The 25706-nt window shown below is 35.6% G+C and overlaps 1 protein-coding gene across 2 annotated transcripts in view; it reads left to right on the forward strand.

The window, feature by feature from the left end:
- Dus1 (Dihydrouridine synthase 1) overlaps positions 1–25706 on the forward strand; it is a 156148-nt gene that overhangs the window by 23133 nt on the left and 107309 nt on the right. For both annotated transcript variants that reach the window (XM_090411023.1, XM_090411024.1), the window contains exon 3: positions 8751–8863. In XM_090411023.1, the coding sequence (XP_090267149.1) occupies positions 8751–8863 (113 nt within the window). The remainder of the gene's footprint in view (positions 1–8750; positions 8864–25706) is intronic.

Raw genomic sequence — 25706 nt, forward strand, 5'->3', positions numbered from 1 at the left:
AAAATAACTCAACTATTCCTGCATATGAAAGATATGTTGTGTTTACAGAGCTAGTTTAAGTTCATAGATGCACTTTTTTAGTAATTATATTAAAGAAAAAAATAATAAATTACGTAAATCCTATCATCATTATAAAAATCAGCATAAGCTAAATTGCCATCTGCAGCGCTTCAATACTAGTCTGTACCTTTTTCTCCAATACTAGTATTTTATGACACTTAAGAAATTTTAAATTTCATATTTAGTCTTCTTTATGGAAAAAAAAAATTATATATAGATAGATAGATATAGATGCATGCTCCCAAAGTGAAATACGTAATTAATTACTTCTCTTGTGAAACATTCTTATATGGGAAATTTTTTCTTTCACATATATCCGCGATGAATTTTCCCGTGATGAATTGTTGGTGATCAATTTTCCTGCGATGAACTGTCCGGACACGACTTGGGTCACATCTGTTGAAGACACAGAAGAAATATTTTGTTAGGAGGAGATTTCATATATGTGTATGTGTAAAGGAAGTGGGGAGTAGTGTTGAATAATAATAGGAAGGGAGATAGAAGACTGGCAGTTCAAGAATGGGAAATATTTAGAATATTAAGTAACCTTGATATGAAGAAGGCTGCTGGACCAGATGGGATGTCACCACATATATTACAGGAACATATGAAAGAACTTGTGGTGTCCTTGACTTGGTTGTTCAGTAACAGTCTAGCAACAGGAACAGTGCATAAAGAGGAGAAAGAAGGAAAACTAGTGCCACTGTATAAGGGAGAATCCAAACCAGTGGTGTCCAGCTATAGGCCACTGTGCATCAAGTGTAGTGGTGAAGGTGATAGAGGTTGGTTAGAGACAGAATATAAGACTGGCAGTTCACTCATGAGAATAGAAATATTTCAAGCATGAGTTTGTTAATGGGAGATCTTGTTTTAGTAACTTGGTCATATTTTATAAAAGAGTGACTCGTTTGAATGGACAGAGGATATACAGTGATTTTGTTATTGGTTTGACAAATTTCTGGGCAAGATGAGAATAATAGTTGATAGCTTGATTACATGAAAGATTGACTGATAGGATCCAGCAAGTTGCATACAGGAATTCAGTGTCCTGAAAAAGGAAGGTAGTGACTGGGGTACCACAGGGACCCCAGTCTCTAGTTTTAGGAAGCACTGTTTAATGATGGTAATACTGTTATTTTTGATCACACAACCTATAGGAGAGAATAAATGACTACTATTTGGGGGTTTTTTTGGTCAAATTTATTTTAAAACAAAGTTATACCAACTAGTTTCACCAACTGTAGCTGCTGTCTTCATCAGGGTAAAAGATGTATAAAAATAGTAAGAACACTTAAATGCTAAAAACTGTTAACACTAAAACCATAAAATAAACCGAATACAATTGTATTTTTTATAAAAGCAGAAGAACGCGTACATCACACGCATAGTGCGTGTATGATCTGATAGTTGTTGTGTAGGAACGATTTGTAATTGGCAGCAAAATTCAGTTCTGACATGTTGAAAGATCTAACAAGAGTCGTCCAGATCTCAGGCGGAATCAGTCCTTGGTTTCTATTAAGGTTTTATTCTGAATGGAGAACAGTTGTGGCTTCTTTTATAATTTGAGAGCAGAAGTCCTCCTTTAAGTAGGGCAGTGAGCTTTTATCCCATTTTATAATGTGATTAGTCCTAGCAAAATGAAAGGCTAACCCTGATTTGTCTTCTCTATTATTATTGACGTCTCCTATGTGCTCCTTCTTCTTGATTTCAAAACTTCTTGAAGTCTGGCCAATATAGTTCAAGCCACATGAGCAAGGTATGTTGTCAACTCCAGCATATTTAAAAAATGGATGACTGTGTTTTGGAGATCGTAAAAATTGGCAAATGGTCTGTGCAGGTTTAAAAGCTACTCGTATACCATGCGGCTTGAGGAGTCTGGCAATCTTATTAGAAATTGTCCCTACAAACGGAATCCCAATGGTAGAATTATAATGTATATCTTCAGGTTGTCTTTGTGGGTGGGGGGGGGGGGTCACAGAAAAGTATCTTGTGGATCAATTACAATCAGTAAGTTACTTTTTAATACAAAAAAACCCAAATAGTAGTTATTTATTCTCTCCTAAAGCGTTTAATTTATATTATCAATGATATGGTCCAGGATGTGAGAGGAGATATTCAGTTGTTTGCTGATGGCTAAATTAGGAAGAGTGATATCAGGAGTTCTAGTGTGATGTTACAACATGATTTGAATACATTAGTACTTTGGGCTGAAAAATGGAGATGTCACTTCAGTGTTGCCAGCATAAATGCACTTTGGCCAGATAAGATGGAATGAGGTTTATCATATTGGAGGAAGTTTTGATATAAAGAGATGGAGAATGCAAGGGATCTGGGGTTCTTGGTGGATAGGGAACTGAAGTTACGGAGACACACAGCAAAAGCTGACTCGGAAAATTGCTACTTTAATATGAAGAAGAAACCTGACAAGTATGGATAAGGAGGTGATAGTTCCACTGTATAAGGGACTGATCAGACTCATTTGGATTTCTGTGCCTAGATCTAATCACCTGGTTATCTAGCAATAATTAAACACTGGAAAGAGATAGCACAGAGGCAAATAAATTTCACAGGACTCTGGAATGCTGAATATGAGGACAGATTAAAGGAATGTGGTCCACATAACTTGGAAGATAAGTGGAGGAGAGCTGATGTTATTGAGGGGAATTACTGCATAGAGTAATGGATGATAGGAAATCATCCCTAAAAACTGTATAATGGTCATGTGAGTAAGGAAGTGAAAAGGAGATTTTTTGCATGACGGGTGGTGAATGAGTGGAATGCGTTGCCAGAATGGGTAGTGAGTGTCACTGAATGAATGTTGTCAAAGTAAGGTATAATAGTTATTGTAGTCTGTGAGTGTTTATGTAATTACTAATACATAAACAATGTTCCTACAATTTCCTGCCATTTTCTTTGTCTACTGATTGTAACATTATTTTCTAAGAAATTCAAAGTATACCATATTGAGATGAGCTGTCATAAATGTTTTGAGTTGTTACTGTATATAATAGAAGTTAAAATAGCACTGGTTCCATGGGACTAGGCCAGAACTTTTCTGTAGTTTATAGGATATTTGTATTAAAATTCAGTTATCCAACAAACTAAAAATATAAAAATGAAGTAATTTAAAGTTAAGAAGTTAGTAATAAGGCATTTTATAAAAGTAATCGAGGTGCTTAAGGATCAAAGCTGAGAGGAGAACTGACCAGGGCTTCTGACCTAATTTCAAATCATCATCTTCTCTTGGTGCACCCTGTTAGGTATCTACCCAGATACTGAATGAACAAGGAGATGGGCTGTCAATTTGGAATTTAGCCTATTTAAACCACAATGTAAAAGGATGGTAGAACATGACAAAATTTCATGCCACTTAGGGCATCGCCTGGTTAAACAAGGTCCCTGTTGTTTTTGTCAGGGAATAGGGTGAACAGTGCAAAGTCAGCTACTGGAACAAATTCCGGAACATATCGCAACTCAACATCAGCAGAGCTCAAAATTGGTACTATCAATGTAAAAAGCATCAGTTAAAAAGAAATGGAACTAGCAGAAGAATTGGATAAGTACTACGTCGACATAATAGGCATGACTGAAACAAAGAAGAGAAAGAAGAAAAACGTGAGATCTTCCTAAGGAACAAATACAAAATGCTATGTTTAGGCAATAACAATCAGGGAAAGAGGGACTATCTATAGTATTCAATATTAACTATGAGGATAATTTTTTTAAATGGCAGGCAACATCTAGTAGAGTGATGTGGGCAAATATCAGGGGAACTGGAAATGAAAGAGGCAGACAAGGAAAAGAAGAAAGCATATGGAAAGTTCATGGCAATTAAGTCAACTTGTCATCTTAGAAAATACAGAGAAAAATGTAAGAAAGCAAAGTACTGTGTAAAACTAGCTAAACAAAAGTCAGGGAAAGATCCTGGTCAGAGGATCAAATTCCAGATGATTGGATCAGAGTTCTCATAGTATCCATCTATAAAAAGGGAAATACACCGAGTTAACTTTGCATTAGGAACACCCCCCTCCTCTGGATTTACATATTTGGTGCAATAACGAAGTACCATACGATATCAACATCACATGTGGCTATTATAAATGGGCACATCTCTGTATGTAATCAGTAAATGGTTGCCAGTAATAGGGAAATATGGTGACAAGCCAATTTGACCATGGTCAGATAGTTGGGGCCTGGAGGGCAGGTGCCAATATTTTGGAAACAGCTGCATTTGTTGGTTGCATCTGTACTACTGCATCAAGAGTGTATCAGAATTGAATTAAACATGAACAGACATCCAGCAGAAGGACACATGTTGATCAGCCATGTGTGCTTGATAGAAGTGAGCATCAGGTGTCACGACTGGTATCTCAGCAATGCTGTGCAACAGTCACATCTTGCTCACCAGTACAACAACAACAACAGGGCAGTTCAACTCATTTTCACATGCACCATACTTTGCTTTGCCTGGGGTTCCACAACCAGAGGCCAACAAGGGTACACATGATGACAGTCAGGCATGAAGGTTTGCATTTGATGTAAACAGTATGAAGCCCTATCCCCTGGTTGCACAGAAGAGGTTCTACAGACTGGTGGAGGTAGTGTTATGGTCTGAGGAGCTTTTTCCTGGCACGCCCTGGTTCAATTGGTTATCATCCCACAAACACTAAATGGTGAATGCTATAAAGACCTGTTAGCCAATCATCTCCATTCATATCTTCAGGAGGTCTACCTCGACCACAGTGCCATCTTTCAACAGCACAATGCTCCTTGTCATCAGGCTCATACAACTACTGAGTGGTTGAAGGAACATGACAACGAATTCACCACATTGTCTTGTCCCCAAAACTCCCCTGACTATAATCTAATGTGTGAGATATGCTAGAATGAGGTGTGAGAACTGAGAACTTATCCTCCTCCACAGAATGAGCATGAACTAATGGAGATGCTACAATGGACATGGGTCGAGTAATGCATGGAGGATGTTTGACACCTTGTGGAATCTGTTCCTAGGCATCTGCGGGCTGTGATTGCACAGAGAGGTGGACCAGCGCATTATTAGGTGGGTATGATTGATACTTACAGACTTTTGAAAGGGTCATGTAGGATATCAATAGATGAAATTTTGCATTTTATAGAGGGTATGTTTTTCTCTCTTAGAGTGGTGTGTGTGAATAATAACAATTCTTCTGATTTTCCAGTTAAACTTTATATGTTCTATATTCCAAATCTCAAAGTCCATGTTTGTAGGTAATTTTCTTTTGAGGATATGTAGGATTATGTTTTTTTTACAAGAAAGGAGTGCCACCCCTTTGCTCAATCCCCAAGATGGAGAAACAAAGTTTTATTCTTGGAGTGCACCTTCTCCTAGCCTGTAGGGAACCAATCCCAAACCGTAGCAGTCCATACAGAGAGAGAGAGAGAGAGAGAGATTAGCATCAGGGACATCTATACCCTAGGAGAACTGTCTTCACCCTGACTATAAGCTCTTCTATCCATATAAAAAAAAAAAAAGAGCTTAAGGTAAGAAAAGGAAAGACCTCCAGTCCTCAATTAGTCATAAACATTACGGTTGGAAATAGACAGGAATTGGTCAAGAAAGACCAGACAGGAAAAGTAAAAGGAAATGACCTGTCTCAAAGTGAGTGGAAGAAGAGGACAAATCTAGCTAGGGGTTCCTAAGGATGCCATTGCCCTTACTATCAAGATGATAGCCCTAGGTGTTGTTCCACTGGTTCTTATAACTGAGTCACTGCTGTTTAATTTGTATATCAATATATATCAATGATACTGGGAATGATTTAAGCAAGGATATTCAGTTATAAGAACCAGTGGAACAACACCTAGGGCTATCATCTTGATAGCCCAAGGTCTCTATACTAGTCACCCCACTCCTGGGGATATATCCCACCATATACCACACCATTCTGTGGTGCTCCCCTCTTCCCATTCCTGCTATCAACTTCATATCCATTCCTGTTTGCTTCAAATCATGTAATAGTTTGATGTCTGGCATTCTGTGAAATGCCTTTACGGAGTCCACCAGTGTCATGGTATAGCCACTTCCCTTATCCATTTTAACTGTCCTTCTATTATAAAATGTGAATAAAGTAAAAGAAATACAATACTCTGTGGCAACCACCTTAAAAGATAAGTTCTGCCATAGAGTATCACATTTCTATCCACCTTACCTGAATTCTACCTTTTAAACCAACTTTTCCATTACCTTAATCATCACTCCTGAAATACTAATTATTGGTCTATAATTTGTTACTTCTGCCTTGGAGAGCAGAGCCTTTATCTGATGGCACTATCTTGCACTGCAGTGGAATATTTGATCAAGTGCTTTATTTCTTGTATATTGTTTGTTGCCATTTGCATATTGCTAATGTTTAGGCTAATTTCTGTCTTATTCCATACATATTTATTCAATTGCTCCCCACCATACCAGCTTTGTTTATTCCATTGTCTATTTCCATATTTAATTTGCCATCTTTGCTATAAACTATGTCTAAATAAATGAGATATTTTACTTGTTCAATAGGTTGAGAATGCAGCCAAAGTTTTCTATGGTTTCCTATTTTCATAACTTTGGTCTTTTTATTACTGATTTTCATGCCAAATTTCTTACAGCTGTTATTCAGTTTAGTTAGGAAATCCTGGAGACTTGCACTGGATGTGTTTAGGAGTACAACATCACGTGCATAAAGCAAAAACAAAGTTTGATATTTCCAATTATAATATCAGGTTAATGCCGCTTTCCTTTATTATGCATTCCATGTGGATGAAGAATTAGTCAAGACAGTGTACCTTTCTTACACTGGACTGCTCTGTGTAATGTTCCATTTACCCCATATAATTGTAGAGTTTGAAAAGCTTTTTTCTTGGCACCTTGTCAAATGCCTTTTCCAAATCTACAGACTTAAGTACAGATCCTTGTTATATTCCCATGATTTCTCAGTTATATGTCATGAAGTGAAATTCTGATCATGACCATCTCTGTTTCTCTTAAGTTATGCTTGCATAAATCTTATCTCAAATACTTAGGAGAGAAATTCTTCTGTATTTATCACATTCAGCTTTATTCTCCTTTTTATAGATGGCACTATAAGAGTTCCTCTCTAATCATCTAAAGGGAAACTTTTCAACTAGCCTTCCAAATTATGCAGTGTAACCACTGTAAAACATTTATACTTGTATATTTGAAAATTTCTGATTGAATATCATCTATCAGCTGCCTTTCCATTTTTTTTGTTTGTTTGCTTGTTTGTTTCCTTCCTGCAATTTCTTTTGGTATTTCCATAATTTGCTTTCTTCTCTTTCTGTGCTATTTCATCTGTTCTGTTTCATATAGTTTCTTTTGTTCTATTTCCTGCCATTTCCTCCATTCCCATTCTTTTTTCCTTGAATTCACTATAGAGTTATAATAAATATCTCTAGTCCTTGAGGAGGAAGGGTGGCTGTATTGACCATCTACTGTATTAGTTAATCAAAATGGATGTAGAAGAAATTGCACTCACTGTTATTGTGTTGTGGAGTGCTCTTCTGTGATAAATCCTTGGACACCATAGAAACACCTGGCATAAAGTGAGTTTGATTATCATATTAACGAGGGAAGAATTGGGAATTGGATGAAATAATGTTTTTTGGGGAATATTAGTAAAACTTTCAGTATAAAAAGAAAACTAGCAATTCCTTGGATTATGAATAAATGATTGCATTTTCAAAATTATGTGAGTATAATGGAATATTCCCTTAAATCAAAGTTATGTAGCCATAGTTTGGTTTGTTAGTATAACAAGCTAGTTAAGGCTTAGAATTATCTCATGACTACCCATGAGGAAATTGTACTTATGTCTGCTAATGTGGGTGCTCTCCAGGCTGAATTGTCAGTTTTTTTAACAGGACTTCATTGAAATTGCTCAGAAGGAGTAATAATAGCATTTCCCTATGTGCAGCATAACAGGTTTATCAGGCAGTAGTAGACTCTTACTATAGGAAATGATTGAAAAGACCTGACTAAAGTCCATAGCCTCAATGCTGTACTAAAGTAAATTGACTATACCAAGCCTTCCACTATAACCATTGATTTCTGGTCTCTGTGAGTTTGCTATTTAGAAAACATAGATTTTAAATACAAAATTGTTATTGTTATGGAAATAACAGTTAAAATATAATTATTACACTTACTTGAAGCCCATTGATGTATTAAAATTGGCTCAACCATCTTTCTCATATTTATCATTATAATGAATGATAGCATTTGTGGCCTAGTTGATAGCATCTCTGCTTTGTGACTGCCAGTAAGTATTGTGGTTTCAAATCTTACTGAGGCATGGATACTTAAGAAAGTCATATGTAATAACTAATTTTCATCACATAGTGTAAACTTACACTGTTTTTTAAAATTTAGCTCCCATTCAAGAAAGGTTTTAAACGTACCACACATTAGTATCATGGGTAGGTTACCAGTTAGATAGCCCAATTGCTAATCCTGAAGTGAAATGAAGGGAGACAATTCTTTTTTTTTTTTTTTCCTCTCCAAACGGAACAGGTTTCTAGTTTATCTAATCCTTGCCCTGTACATTGTACTAACATACTATAGGTTTCCACCTTTTCATGAATGGAAATATCACAAAAAAAGGATAATTCCCAATATTTTGTCCACTTTTTATCATTTTTTTCCCTAGTTAATAAAGTCAGAGCTGAGGTGGATATTCCTATTACTTGTAAAATTCGGGTCTTTCCTGAAATTGAGAGAACAGTCAGATATGCTCAGATGCTGGAAGCTGCAGGATGCCAGGTAAGTAGATGATAACAGTATCATTGATGTAGTGCTGTTATTAAAATAATGTGCAAATTTACATTTGGAAGTTATTGTTCCACTATATCAGTATTCAGACTGATAGCAGTATGGTGCAGATAGTGAAAAGATTGTGAAATTTCTCAATCAAAAAATTGTGAAAGATAGTGAAATTTCTCTGCTCACGTAGAGAAAGGGTGAACATTAGAAATATGTTATACTACAGAATGGTAGGTTAATGTCTTGTATTTGTACTAAAATATAAAATTTATATATATGAAATGAATATTATTTATTATTATTATTATTGCTGGTATCTCCATGGAGTCAGTAGACTCATCGCAGGAGACCCAAACTAGCAAAACAATATCTGTCATGTCTCTTCTTGAATTCATTTACAGACGAAGAACTCACAACTAAGTCAGGCAATGAATTCCACTCATTCACCACCCTCCAGGCAAAAAACCTTGTTCTCACACCCTTGTTAACCACACTCTTCTTTAATTTCCAGGGATGACCTCTTGTTCTTCCATCACTATCACACAGCTGAAACATTTCCCCTGCATCAATCCTATAAAAACCTTTCAGTAATTTAAATGTTTCTATCATATCCCCTCTTCTCTGCCTATCAACCAACCTCTGCAATCCACAAGCTCTCGATCTATCAATGTAGGGAGCATTTTTTACATTGCTTACCAACTCAACTTGGTCACTCTTCTCTGAATCCTCTCCACAGCCTCCTCATCTCCAAGGAATCCAGGTGACCAGACCCGAGCACAGTAATCCAAATGTGGAAGTATCAACGCTTTATAAAGGGGAATAATAACCTCTTTATCTCTGGATGTCAGTGTGTTCCTCAACAACCAAGTAATCCTGTGTGCAATCTTGGACACCTTAACAATGCCTCTGAACTTCATCTCCCTATCTACCAACACCCCTAAGTACCTAGCCTCATCAATCTCTTGGAGTACTGTTCCATCAATGTAGTACACAGCTGGTAATCTTTTAATCCCAAAATGCATGACTTTACACTTTTCCACATTGAACTGACATCCATTATCTTCTGCCCATTTTACCAGCTTATTTAAATCCTCCTGCAAACTTTCAGCATCAGCTTGATTTTTTATTGCACTACCCAACTTTGCATCATAAGCAAACAAATGAATATCTCCCTTTAAGCCATTTCCTGTATCATTTATATACAAATTAAACAACAATGGCCCAAACACAGAGCCCTGAGTCACACCACTGGGCACCTGCCTCATCCTGGACTCTGCTCCTCCATACACCACCTTCTGGTATCTCTTCCTGAGCCATTCTCCTATCCATATCACCAATTTAGTATCCATTCCCATCTGCTCCAATTTGCATAACAGTGTTCCATGGAGTATTCTGTCAAAAGCCTTAGCAAAATCCAGAAGTACCACTGTGCTATATACAGTATCATATCCTGATCCACCCATTCTTGAATTTTGTCTTTAACCAACTTTTCCAATACTTTTACCATTACTCCTGAGATGGTGATTGGTCTGTAATTAACTACCACAGTTTTAGAGCCCCCTTTATGCAAAGGAACTTTGCCACTTTGCCTAACTTCTACTCCCTAGGGACCATATCAGAGTTCAAACTTAAGTTAAATATCCAAGTAAGAGGGGTTGACAATTCCTTTGCACATTCACGCAACACCTGAGCTGATATTCCATCTAAACCTACAGCAGTTTTTGCATTTAAATTTTGCAATATATTAAATACCTCTGATTTCTTAACTTCAATTCTCACATTAGTTATTGCTACAGATACAAAGATATCCTCAGTTGGGTGATAAACTTTTGAAAAGTGGGCACTCAGTAACTCAACTATTACATCTGATTTTGTCACCTCAATACCATCAGCACCCACTAAAGTTATCCTTCCGAAGTCATTCTTTCTTTTACTTGTCACATAGTGGAAGAACTCTTTGGGATTACCCTTGATCTTATTGGCTAAGGTCTTCTCATAATCTGATTTAGCTTTTCTTACTATGCTGGTAACCTTCCTAGCTTGAGCCTTGTACTGCGCATGGGTGTACTGATCGCATTTCTCCTTGTACATTCTCTATAACATTTTCTTTTTTTGCAGATCAAGCTTGATACTACTCTTCATCCATCTAACGCCTACCTTGTTTGTTTCCTGACCATGGGGACACAATCTGATATTGCTTTCCTCAGATACCCACTGATTTTATCCCATGCACTGCTAACATCTTTCCCCTGCAATATGTTCTATCATGGGATGGCTGCAAGCTCACTCCGAAGCTTGTTATAATTGCCTAACCTGTAGTTCCGTATATATCCCTTCTTAACAGAAAAATCCACAGATTTTGCAACCTCCCAAGTCAATACCACATGATCGCTTTCACCAATTGGAGGTAACAAGGACACCTTACTTATGCATATATCCTCTGAACCAATAACCAGGTCCAACACTCACACCACATGTCCCTTCAGTTATGTGCTGTTTCAAGTAATTATCTCGTAGAAGATATATGAACTCCATTTCCTTTTTGCTACGTGATATTTCCTCCTTCCAATTGATATCATCATAATTAAAATCCTCCATAATAATCACTAAACCTGCACTCATTGTACTAATTTGCTGATGCATGAATTCAATACCCCCCCCCGGCCTATAGCAGCATCCAACTGTATATTTGGTTGCGTTGGTCACTATTTCACACCAGACTGCCTCAAATGAACTCTCATTCACATGTCTATCATCTTGATATACTACTTTCTTTCTTTGGCTGCAACACATCAGCTATCATCAACAGTACTCCTCCCCCTGTTCTATCTTCTCTATCCTCCCTGAAAATACTGTACCCATCACATTCAATTCCAGTGACTACATCTGCTGACAGCCGTTTCACTACTGCCTACAACTTTTGATGAGATTGCACTGACTAATGCCAAAAATTCTTCTCTCTTATTTCGAATGCTTCTTGCATTGGTAACCCCTAGAGAGTGCGTCCCCTGGGTGGGATAGGGGAGCCCACCATGTGTGTGTGTACATGCGTGTGCATATGTGTATATATATATATATATATATATATGGTGGGGTGGTCCGAATATACCGAATAAGGACTCGTGGACCAACAGGGCCATAAGGGGCAATCATCTTGATTGTAAGGGAAGCGGCACTCCCATGGACCCATAGCTGGATCTGTCCTCTCCTTCTTCTACTTTGAGGAAGATCCACTTACTTTAATCTTTCCTATAAGGCCTTATCAGCCAACTCTTCTTATTTTACGACCCTTATGCTATTAGAGTACTTGAGGGCCATGGGGTCTTTTCATTTCTGGCCTTACAACTATGCCCTCTCTATAAACCTTACTATATTTCTTCTGTAATCTACTCTTTCCCCTTCAATATACCCTATTCCTCCTATGGGTTTAAATTTGGAAGAAGGCTGGTTCAGAAGCCTTAAGGTAGCAGCCCTACCACTGAACTATTCCATCGTCAGGCTAGTCCCCTGACATGGAGAACATAATCCTACTTGTAAGCTGACAGAAAAAGATAATTGGATTGAATCTATGGGAAACGACCCTGGAATGGAAAAGGTAAAACGAAAATGGAAACAACAAAATATAATACACATAGCAAACTGGAATGTAAGAGGAATAGCATATAAAGAAATAGAATTAGACCAGTTATTAAATGAAAGAAATTTTAAAATAGCAGTAATCACTGAAACAACAAAGAAATTAAAAGGAACTATGAGAACTGAAAATTTTAATGTGATATACAGTGGAGTCGACAGAGACCAAAGAGCACAAGCAGGAGTCATGATTTGGATTCGTAACTCCCTTTCAAAACAGTTAAAACATTATAAATTATGGAATGAAAAAATAATAGAAGCTAGAATAAAAATAGATAGAGGCTATTTAACAATAATTGGTTTATATGCCCCAGAAGAAGGAAGAGAACAGGATAATATTGATTTTTATAATCAGCTACAAAACATATATAATAAAATAAATAAAAATGATTATATAATTTTAGCAGGAGACTTAAATGCAAGAATTGGAAACACGAAAATTAATAATAATATAGGAATACATGGAGAACGCACTCTAAACAGAAATGGTAAAAAATTGATTGACTTTGTAGTTTATAATAACCTAAAAATAATGAATTCCTTCTATAAACATAAAGACATACATAAATATACTTGGACAGCAAGAGGATGGAAATCAATATTAGGTTACTTCATATTAAATGAAAAGACATCAAAATTTTTATTAGATGTTAGAATTTACAGAGGATATGAAATAAGCAGTGCCCACTTCCTTGTTAAAATAAAATTAAGATTACCACCTAAATGGCTACAAGTAACAAGAACAGAAAGAAAAATTGAAACATTTGTTTATAAAATTAGAGTATTGAATGACACAAATGTACAATGGCTATATGAACAAAGAATTAACCAATATCTAGATAAAATAAAACAAATGAAAGCTTAGGAAAGACCAAAAAATTCAATAAAAGAAAAAAACTGAAGATCTGGGATGATACAATCAAAGAAATAATCAAAAAGAAAAAAGAAGCCTATCACAAATGGTTAAGCAGTAAAAGATCAGAAGATGAAATAGAATATAAAAGAATAAGAGCCATAGCTAAAAGAGAAGTCAGAAAAAGACATAGAGAATCATGGAATAAATTTGTTTCTAATTTAGAACATGATTTATATAAAATAAGACCCAATGTATATAAGATTTTGAAACACTTAAATGCAGATACCAAAGAAAACATGAAATTAAACACTGAATTGAAATTAGAAGAATTTCTAAATTACTACACAGAACTGTGGACAGACAAATATTTTAAAAAAGACAACTGGCAAACAATTAATGAAAAGGAAATAACTGAAGAAGAATTAGAAATCAGCCTGAAAGAAATGGAAAATCACCTGGAGAAGATAAGCTAGGTTCAGAAGTATATAAATACGCAGGAACAAGATTCAAAGAAAGACTCTTATTATTTTTAAATAAAATTTACTCAACTGGTATCCCACCAATAGAATGGAAAAAAGCAATTGTGATTCCTATCTTTAGAAAGGTAATAGAGATGACCCTAAAAATATAGAGGTATCAGTATACTAAATTCCTGTTACAAAATATATAGCAGAATCTTAAATAACAAACTAATGAAATATTCCAAAAACTTTATTCTAGAAGTACAGAATGGATTTAGAAAAGGACGATCATGTATAGACCCAGCCTTTTGCCTAAAATTAATAATAGAGAAAAGAAGAGAATATAATTTAGAAACACATATTGCATTTATTGACTTTGAAAAAGCATTTGACAAAGTTAAAAGAAACATATTATTTAACATATTAAAAGAAAGACAAATACCAAATAATATCCTAAAAGCTATCACAAGTATATATGAAAATAATCAAATACACATAAGATTAAATCATGAACTATCATATACAAGAAAGATAAACCAAGGGGTCTGACAGGGATGTCCCCTCTCAGCAACTCTTTTTAATATCTACTTAAATGAAATAATAATAAAATGGAGTAAAAATTTACATCAAGGAATTAAACTTTCACCTACAGTTAACTTAAACACTCTCCTCTTTGCCAACGACCAAATAATAATTACAAATTCTGAAGATAACTTACAGAAAGCTATTTTAAATCTAAATGAGATATCCAAAGATTATAGTATGATAATATCAACGGAAAAATCAAAAACTATGGCCTTTAAAGGACAAGATCCAGCAAGAACTAAAATAGTATTAGATAACAAGATCTTAGAACAGGTGAATTCATTTAACTACCTAGGATGTATGATCACATATGAAAATGAAAAAGATATAAACGTAAAAATTGCAAAATGTTTAAAAATAACAGATGTAATTAACTCTATATTTAAACCAAACCTAGTTCAAAAACAAAGTATGGAAGCAAAATCTGGACAATAAAACAAAAGGACAAACCAAGATTAACAACAGCAGAAATGAAGTTTATGAGAAAAACTGCAAAGTATACCCTATTTGATCACAAAAGAAATGAAGATATTATGAAAGAATTAAACCAAGAACCAGTAATAGAAAAAATTAAAAAATATAAACATAAATGGAACATGTTCAAAGAATGAAAACAGAAAGATTACCAAAACAAGCCTTAAAGTACAAGCCATTAGGAAAAAGAACCAGAACGTCCTCTTAAATGATTCAACGATGACGTCTAAGGCCGAAACCGGCCATGCTAGGCCTAAATCCTTGATACGTTTGATGATGATGATGATGATGATTTTTTATACAAAAATTGCAGATTCCCTCTAGTTCTTGTACCGGCTTTAGAACTGATATACAACTGATATACAATTTATTCTGCGAATAAGAATCAATAAATATACAATCACTGCTAAAGTTTCTCTCTTACACTCAACCTTTTCAATATTAGTTTCCCTGCCCAATTACTTCAACTTGTTCAGAAAACAGTAACTTCTTCAATTGCTTATGTCCTTCCATGTTCAGATGCAGCCCATCTCTAGCATACAACTCCAGACATCAACAAATTCCAGACCTTTTTTTTTTTTTTTACACATTCTTGCAGTCATATCATTCATTATCATCGCTCATCTACTTAACTTGTAATTGTCAAAACGAGGCAGCACAAACGCTATCCTCCCATTGACACTTTTCCTTTTCACAATATCTAACAATGTTCTTAAATCTTTTGCTACCCAATTTATACCACCACTCAGGTCATTTATACCCACCATAACTATCATCTTGTCTGCATCATGCCCTCTCTTTATTGCTAAAGCCACTCTTTCTATTGTCGCACCAGCCAAGCACTCCTTGGGCATACCGCTCTCCATACCCTTAATCATAGAATCGCCATATATCTTACCACTCTTAACTTCCTTCAAGTCCACACAAGCATCACTCATGGACTCATTTTCTATGCTATTCAGCATGACTCTCCCAGTTTCATTATTCAGTGCTCTTTTACTTGCACACCCCCCTCCTCCACACTCTCACAACATCTCATTTCTTCTAGACCTCTTGTGGTTTTATTTTGTTGACTCCCATACTATTTATTACTTCATCATTCACCCAAAGCTCACCCATACGTAATCCTGTTCTAGTTACTTCAGCTAAAGTAATCTCTATAATCCTAATTTCTCTGTTTAATACATTAAACTCAGTTTTAAAACTTCCAGTATCTCCTTATTGAGCACTTCCACTTTCTCATGCATCATGGTAAGATTTTTTTGCATCTCTTTATAGTATCGATATGAATGTGGACTATGGATATGAGCCTTCTGCGAAAGCAATCAGTACAGGCACATAATATCTGCATTTACTTGTTGGGGGTGGGAAAGAGAATGCTGCCTGGATTATAGGAATTTGTTCCAAAGAAAATATGACATTTGTGCCAATTTTGCTTCCTATTGATCTTTTGAGTGTTTGCAAAGAAGTTTGTTTGGTATTTATTTCTGAAGAAATGTTGGACACAGGAAGTTAAAGAGGCAGTGAAGGAAAAAAAGAAAGCATATCAAAAGTTCCTGGCAAATAAGTCAGCTTGTGCTCTTAGAGAATACAGAGACAAATGTAAGAAAGCTAAGCACTGTGTAAAACTAGCTAAACAAAAGTCATGGGAGGACTTTGGCAAGAATATAGAAAATAAATATCAAGAAGGTGGCAAAATATTCTGGAGGTTGTTGAAGAAGCTTAGGAATGGAGGAAAGAGTGCTGTAAAAGGAATTAGAGATGATAAAGGTGACATGAAAACGGGAGAAAAAGATATCCTTGAAGTATGGAGTAATTACTTCGAAAAATTGCTAAATGAAACAAGCAGTGATAGTATAGTGGTAAAAAACACTCGACCAGGATGCAGTCAGGAATACATATCCATACTTGAAGTAGAAAAAGCCATCAAAACTTGAAATGGAAAGGCGGCTGGAATAGATGATAGTTGACCAGAAATGCTCAAGTATGGAGGTATAAAAGTTTTACAGTGGCTGCACTGCATAGTTCAAAAGACCTGGACATAGGGATGAATTCCAGATGATTGGAGTAGAGTTCTCATAGTACCCATATATATAAAAAGGAAAATAAAACTGAATGTGCGAATTACAGAGGTATTTGTCTACTGAGTGTTCCTGGTAAGATTTATGCAAATATACTTGAGAAACGGTTGAGGAGGTTCTGTTTACCCGTACAAGCCCTATACAAGACAGTGTTCAAACCAATTTTAATTTATGGATCTGAGAGATGGGTTAGAAGTAAAACACTTGACTAAAGACTAGAGACTGCAGTTATGAGAGTCCTGAGAAAGATTAGGGGGTATGAACAGATGGCATCAATGGCAATATCATATCAAAAACGAGGATATTAGGAAAGAACATGACATTGTCAGCATCCAGGAATGCGTTTGCAGAGCTAATCTCAGGTGGTATAATCACTTAAACATAATGGGAGAGGAAAGATTAGCAAAACAAGTGTTTTCTGTCAAGTTGGCAGGAAAAAGACCCAGAGGAAGACCAAGATATAGGTGGATTGATATGGTAAAAAGTGCCTTAGAAGATAGAAATATAAGATCTGGTAATTTTGGAGTCTTGACAGTTAACAGACTGATTTGAGGAAAATTGTAGATAGGAAGTTAGTAATGATGTAAATTTTTCATGTAGTACTATCATATGCTGGGGTAAATGTCAGGAATTTGTTGGTGATGCCCTCTCAGATCATGGCAATCATGCTCCTTACAGTCTATCTTATGACTACAGTGAACCCTCTTAGATAAGTTAAGTAGGTTATTTTTCACTGATTAAACACCTTTTGAGAAACCAGAAAGGCATGCCCTTTATCGAACTCCAAAAGATCCCTTGTTTTTTTCATTGTGATCAATACTATCAATGATTACTGACCAGTGGCATTCTTAAATAGTTGCCTAGAACACATGACCAAGTATTTTGCATATACACTAAGTGACATTTACATACATCTCTGGATAAAAGGGTTCTAATTCAGTGGCCAATATGTGTGTGAAGACTGTGTCTGTTAATGGAGTAACATAGCAACCAGATTAAAAATACTATTTATTCTTCCACTACTTCATCTCAATCATAGTGACATCTTCAGAAATACAATATGAAAGTTTTAACACAATCACACAAAAGCATCACAGAACTAAGTGAAACATGTGGACAAAAGACTTGAGTCCTAAATAGGTGGAGCACTTTCTGTGGGTATCTGTTGGAGGCCTCAGATGTATAATTTCCCAGATTTTAGAAAGTTTTTATTATGCCAGTAGTATCAGGCACAAATGGGTTGAGTATGTTGCCTTCATGAATTGCCATCCTGGTTGGCCAAGTGGTTAGCGTATCTGCTCTCCAGCCAAAAGGCTGCCGATTCAAATCCTGTCATGGGCATGGATGTATGTCTGTGAAAATACTAGTGGTGATGGTCAGCGTTAGATGGCATTGGTGTAGATGATGAAGGTAGTTGCGGTTGGTGGAGTGGTTGAGACGGAGAGTTGTAGAGTATTTGTACTCTCCCTCAATGAGTCTTTGGACTCCCTGGAGGCGCTATGTAATAATAATAATAGGTTGGGTCAAAGCTGTAAAACTGAGAGGAGACCTCCACATAGCTTTAAAGGAATGCGGAGAACTGACCAGAGCTTCTGACCTAATGTCCAATCCTCACCTTCTCGTGGTGCACCCTGTTGGGTATCTACCTGGATACTGAACGAACAAGGATGGGCTGGCAATTTGGGATTTAGCCGACCAAATTGTATTCCTACTGGTTAAACCAAAATAAAAAATGATGGTACAACATGACAAAATTTCATGCCGGCTGAGGCGTCGCCCAGTTAAACAAGGCCCCGTTGTTTTCGCCAGGGAACCAGAGCGAAAAACAAAAAGTCAGCTACTGGAACAAATCTGAAAACAAACCCCAACTCAACATTACCAGATTTAAAGATCGGTACTATCACCATAAGAAGCCTGAATGGCAAAGAAATGGAGTTAGCTGAGGAATTAGATAAGTACCAGATCGACATAATAGTAGTGACTGAAACAAAAAAGACAAAAACTGGTGAGATCTTTCTGAGCAATAAATACAAAATGTTATATTCAGGCAATGACAATCAAGTAAATGAAGGAGTAGCCATAGTATTCAACACAAAATACAGGCCTCATCTTCTTGAATGGCATGCAGTGTCAAGTAGAGTGATTTGGGCAAATATGAGAATGGGGAACTGGACAATGAGACTTATTTGTGCCTATGATCCCACAGAAGGTTCTACTAAGGTAGACGTGGAGGAATTTTTTGAGGCTCTAGAGAAAGCTATTGACACAATGAAAAAGGAAAAGTTGGTCCTTGTTGGGGATCTAAATAGCAGAGTAGGATGTGATTGTCAGACATACAAAAATGTTTTGGGAAAATTTGGAGAAAAGAGCAAACCTAATAATAATGGCAAATACCTGTTGGATTTCTGCTCAGGACATGGACTGGTTATTACTAACACCATGTTCCAACATAAAAATGTGAATAAATTCACATGGAGAGAAGAGGCAAGGGATAAGAAAAGTCTCATTGACTATGTTATTGTTGATAGTGATGTTTTCTCCCTGGTGCAGGATACCAGAGAGATTTGAAATTGGAAGTGATCACTATTTAGTCTTGAGCAGGATAAAATCAAATTTCATATTGAAAAGAATAACATGTAAGAAAGTTTTAAAGCGAATAAAAGTTGAGCAGCTCTCAGATGTGAACTGTAGACTAAAATACACAAAGATTATTGAAGGAAAAATGAAAGAGTTTGAGAACAGGAACCAAACCTTGGAGATTCAATTGCAAGCCTTGAAGAAAACCCCGATTGATTCAGCTAGAGAGGCATGTAGTGACGTTGTCTGCAAAGATAGAAAAATTAGAACTGCATGGTGGACACAGGAAGTTAAAGAGACAGTGAAGGAAAAGAAGAAAGCATATCAAAAGTTCCTGGCAAATAACTCAGCTTGTGCTCTTAGAGAATACAGAGACAAATGTAAGAAAGCTAAACACTGTGTAAAACTAGCTAAACAAAAGTCATGGGAGGACTTTTGCAAGAACATAGAAAATAAATATCAAGAAGGTGGCAAAATATTCTGGAGGTTGTTGAAGAAGCTTAGGAATGGAGAAAAGAGTGCTGTAAAAGCAATTAGAGATGATAAAGGTGACATGAAAACGGGAGAAAAAGATATCCTTGAAGTATGGAGTAATTGCTTTGAAAAACTGCTAAATGAAACAAGCAGTGATAGTATAGTGGTAAAAAACACTCAACCAGGATGCAGTCAGGAATACATATCCATACTTGAAGTAGAAAAAGCAATCAAAGGCTTGAAATGTGGAAAGGCAGCAGGAGAAGATGATATTCGACCAGAAATGCTGAAGTATGGTGGTATAAGAGTCTTACAGTGGCTGCACTGCATAGTTCAGAAAGCCTGGACAGAGGGATGAATTCCCGATGATTGGAGTAGAGCTCTCATAGTACCCATATATAAAAAGGGAAATAAAACTGCATGTGAGAATTACAGAGGTATTTCCCTACTGAGTGTTCCTGGCAAGATCTATGCAAGTATACTTGAGAAATGGTTGAGAAGAATTGTGGAAGAAAAGCTTGGTGAAGAACAAGCTGGATTCAGGCCAAATAGAGGCTGTCAGGATCAGATCTTCACTTTACAACAAATAGTCGAGAAAGCATGGGAATATAACAAAGATCTGTATTTAAGTTTTTTCGATCTGGAAAAGGCATATGACAAGGTGCCAAGATAGAAGCTATTCAATACGCTGCAGTTATATGGTGTCAATGGGGCATTATATCAAGCAATACTTAGTCTTTATTTGAGTTGTAAGTCAGCAGTTAGAATTGAAGGAAGTACAGGAAGATGGTTTAATGTTAAATCTGGTGTGAGACAAGGATGTACATTATCCCCTCTGTTATTCATTATCTATATGGATCACATTATGAAGGAAAGTGGTATTAAACATGATATCAAAATTGGAGATGTTAATGTCAGCTCTTTGCTTTATGCGGATGATGTTATACTTCTAAATAAATCTGCTACAAGTCTGCAAGATTCTCTGACTAAATGGAATAGCTGTTGTAATAGATATGGTATGAAGGTCAGCAATAAAAAGACAAAGACAATGAAAATAGAATCATTGAAAATGTCAACTGTGTTGTGAATGGAGAACCTGTGGAACAAGTAAAACATTTCAGCTACTTAGGCACGATTTTTACTGAAGATGGTAAATTAAATATAGAAATAGACAACAGAATCAGCAAAGCTGGTATGGTGGGAAGTCAATTGAATAAATTCATATGGAATAAGAGAGAAATTAGTCGGAACACTAAATTAGCTGTATACAAGACAGTCTTCAAACCAGTTTTAACTTATGGATCTGAGAGCTGGCCCAGAAGTAAAACACTTGACCAAAGACTGGAGACCACAGATATGAGAGTCCTGAGAAAGATTATAGGCATGAACAGATGGCATCAATGGCAGTATTATATTAAAAATGAGGATATTTGGAAGGAACTCGACATTGTCAGCATCCAGGTATGCGTTAGCAGAGCTAATCTCAGGTGGTATGGTCACTTAAACAGAATGGGCGAGGAAAGATTAGCAAAACAAGTGTTCTGTGCCAGGTTGGCAGCAAAACGACCCAGAGGAAGACCAAGATATAGGTGGATTGATACAGTACAAAGTGCTTTAGACGATAGAAATATGAGATCTGATAATGTTGGAGTCTTCACAAGTAACAGACTGATTTGGAGGAAAATTGTAGATAGGAAATTAATAATGATGTAATTTTTTTCATGTAGTACTATCATATCCTGTACACCCCTTGAGGGTACATGGCAGGAATTTGATGATGATGATGAATCAAAGTGTTAGGAAAGGTTGGATGATGAACTAGAAAGCTGAATTTGTAATTCATCATATGATATGATATCATAATATCATATCGTGAAATTATGATAAACTTAGGAGAATACCAGATTCAATTCAATGGTATCAATTATTGAATGGTAAGGATATCAGATTGAACAAGAAGCTTTGTAAACATGCTTAAACAATGCAGTATCTGAATGTGTTCCCAGAGCACAACAGTTAGGATGGGAGTGAAATGGATATCCATCCCTTGTTAAGCAGGAGACCCATAAGAATCTGATATGGAAGGATAACCTTGAAAATAAGGATGAAAGGAGTTATGAAATATATAAAATGCAGGCTTAACAAGTAATGAGCATTCTATAGAAAGCTAGGTTGGAGTATGAAAAGAAATTGGGTACAGGCTAAACACAACCTAAGAGAATTTTATTGGTATGTTGCAAGTAAAATAAAGAGTAAAGAATAATTGAGAAAAGAGTAAAGAATCATGAAAGAATAATTTTACTGAATGCAAATGGTATCCTTGTGTCAGAAACAGATGTTACTACTGTTCAAGTAATCAGTGCTCACTTTGCCAAGATCAACATTTTACCCATTGCTCACATTACATTGGATGAAGAAACAGAGGTGCATGAGGAGGAGGTTCTAGAACTGTTGCATAACCTGGATAAGAATTCAGCAATAGGGATAGATGGAATATCAGCAGGTTTGCTAGAGGAATGTTCAGCTCAATGGGTTAAACCAGGGGTTGGCAATCTTCGGCTCCGGAGCCGCATGCGGCTCTTTGAATGAATAATTGCAGCCCTTTTTGCTATTAAACAATCTATTTTTGAATAATGCAAAATGAATGTTATTTATTAAATTAGAAACTAAAATCCCTAAATTTAGCATTTGCAATAAATTAAAGACATTTTACATTTAATCAAGGACATTTTACATTAAGGCAAGGATATTTTACAATCGAAAATAGTACATGTGATGCTGAAAAATTTAATACTTTCATGTGTGAACTCTTTGAAATCATATGCGATAATCCTTCTTTACATTCTATTTACATTTTACAAAAATTCTACTTTATGGTGGATATGACTTGCTATTTAAATGTACTAAATAAGAGACTACAGGGAAAGGGAAATACAACTGTTTTGCTTTTAGAAGATGTGATTTCGTTTGAACAAAAATTATATTTGTTTCGACAGACTTAGAGAAAGGCACATTATTACATTTTCCTACGTTGAAGAAATATCAACAATAACAAGCTGATAATAATTCCATAAATTTAACCTTTTTCAAAGAAATTGTGGTAAATATGCGATCTGCATTTAATGGGAGATTTGAGGAATTTAGAAAGAACAAGGCAACTATGCCATTTTTATTGTGACCACTTGAAATTAATCCTGCCGAATTAAATTTTTCACCTTTTATTGGAATTGATGAGGCTTCATTTCAACTTGAGTTAGAGAACCTGAAAACCCAAGATTTGTGGAATTCAAAATTTAGAAATCTTAAAGCTGACCTTGGAGGAGTTGGAAAGACAAAAATCTACCCTTGCAATACAAAAAACCTGAAAGAAGAAAAGAAGACCTGAAAACCCAGGATTTGTGGAATTCAAAATTTAGAAATCTTAAAGCTGACCTTGGAGGAGTTGGAAAGACAAAAATCTACCCTTGCAATACAAAAAACCTGAAAGAAGAAAAGAAGACCTGAAAACCCAGGATTTGTGGAATTCAAAATTTAGAAATCTTAAAGCTGACCTTGGAGGAGTTGGAAAGACAAAAATCTACCCTTGCAATACAAAAAAATGGTCTGAAATAGAAGATCTTAAAAAGCAAGATCAGATTGTATTTGCATATAATTGTTTATCGGACACTTACATTTGGTGATTTCAAGCACATGCAATTGGACTTCTATCGATTTTCGGATCGACATATTTCTGTGAGCAAATATTTTCTAATATGAATTTTATTAAAAGTAAGTTGAGAAACCTACTAAACAACATGAGTCTTTCGTCATGTTTGAAAATGAAAATTACGGCATATTTGCCGCATATTGAGAAACTATCCCAAGAAGTTCAACAGCAAAAGTCGCACTAAGAAGATATTTTAAATTAAAAAAAAAAAAAATTAAAGAAATAAGTATGTTATTGGATTTTATACATATGTTTTTGTAAGGAGGAGCAAATCTTTGTTTTATTATTTAATATTTAAAAATATCAAATGATTTCATGTGACATGCCACCCCTGTGTTTTACAAGTATGATAACGTTTACTGTAAAAAAAAAAAAAAAAAAACGGAATAAATAATTTAATTATAATATTTTTAGATGTAGTTTCTAAATTTAAAGCAGTGATGAGCAATTAAATAGTAAATCAAATACTCAGTTCGATCAGCATAAAGAATATTTTCTTTTTCTTTGATAAGAAAGTATTAATTTATTTTCCATTATTTAGCTATATTTTAATTTTTTAACCTGCACAAATAAATCCACATGTAAAAATTCAACATTCATAAAATAGATTTTTAATTAAAATATACTAATTCTGCCGTACAAAATGAACACCATGGACCACACAAAAAACCTGAGAGAGCTGCATGCAGCCTGCATATCATTGGTTGCTCATCACTCCGTGCGGCTCCCTAAATTTTTTTTAACAGATATAATTTTAAAAATGGCTCTTCAATCCAAAAAGGTTGCTGACCCCTGGGTTAGACCCTTGACATAATGGTATAATTTGAGTCTCAGCTCAGATACAGTGGTGGATTGACAGACAAGCTATACTTTGAAAGGAACAACATTTGCTTAAGGAAGTCACATCTGAACAACTTCCATATATTTTCCTTATAATAAGTATGGCTGAGATGGATGAAGGGAATGAATACTCTGTGGTACTGTTCCACTTTGCTAAGACATTTGACTGGATTTTACATAAAAGGTTATTGCATAAACTGGAGAATTTGAATAATCCAGATATTGCATAATCTGGAGGATTGGAATATAAGCAGTTGGCTTGGATAAGTGGATGGTTGATAGATAGGTATCAGAAAGTGGTATACAGCATTTTGAATCTTCTGGATTTAAGGTTATCTATCAGTGGGGTACCCCAGGGCCATTGTTCCTCAATCCCTACATTAATGATATTGGGAAGGACCTGTCAGGAGATGTTCAGTTGTTTGCTAATTATGCAAAGAGAGAGAAGAGAGACAGAGCATCAATAATGCTACTAATATACAGCTACAGAATGAGTCCCTTTTATAGATGGGTACTATAAGACTCTGCTCATCTGGAATATAACAGGGATGTATATTTATGTTTTGTGGTTGCATTGGATCTTACTATTCATGATTGCATTCCTCTTGAGTGCTTTTTGTCACTGTTCTGTTACTGCTTGTTTATTTAAGGCTCTTTCAGAATGATTACTCTAGACATCTAGAATATTTTTATCTTCAGTTTTCATATCTTTTTTAGTAGTCTCCAGAATATTTTGCAACCTTCATGATATTCATCCTCTGTTCAGCTACTTTGCTTTTTTATATTTTACTTGCATTTCTCATTTTTTTTTAATCCTTTCAAACATCTTTGTCATATGCTCCCCTAGCTGAATTGGTCAGTTTTCTTCAGTCTTCCACTGTCTCCAAGGGTTGGTTCTTATTTTCTGACTCATTTTTTATTGAATAATATTTGTATATTTTAGTCTACACTTCACCTCTGAAAACAACTCGACGGATTTTTTGAACTTTCTTACATACTTCTCAGTATGTACAAGGGTGGTCTGAAAAGTTCTTGGCCTCGACCATAGATGGTAACACTATCGGCAAGATTTTTTTTTTTTTAAGTTGATATATCTGTCATAAGCATCCATGTGAAATTGCAAGCCATTTTATCAAGTAGTATGTGTTATACAGCT

Source organism: Typopeltis vanoorti, chromosome 21 (assembly GCF_054136105.1).
Source record: "Typopeltis vanoorti isolate ZY-2024b chromosome 21, IOZ_Tvanoo_1.0, whole genome shotgun sequence".
Lineage (NCBI taxonomy): Eukaryota > Metazoa > Arthropoda > Arachnida > Uropygi > Thelyphonidae > Typopeltis > Typopeltis vanoorti.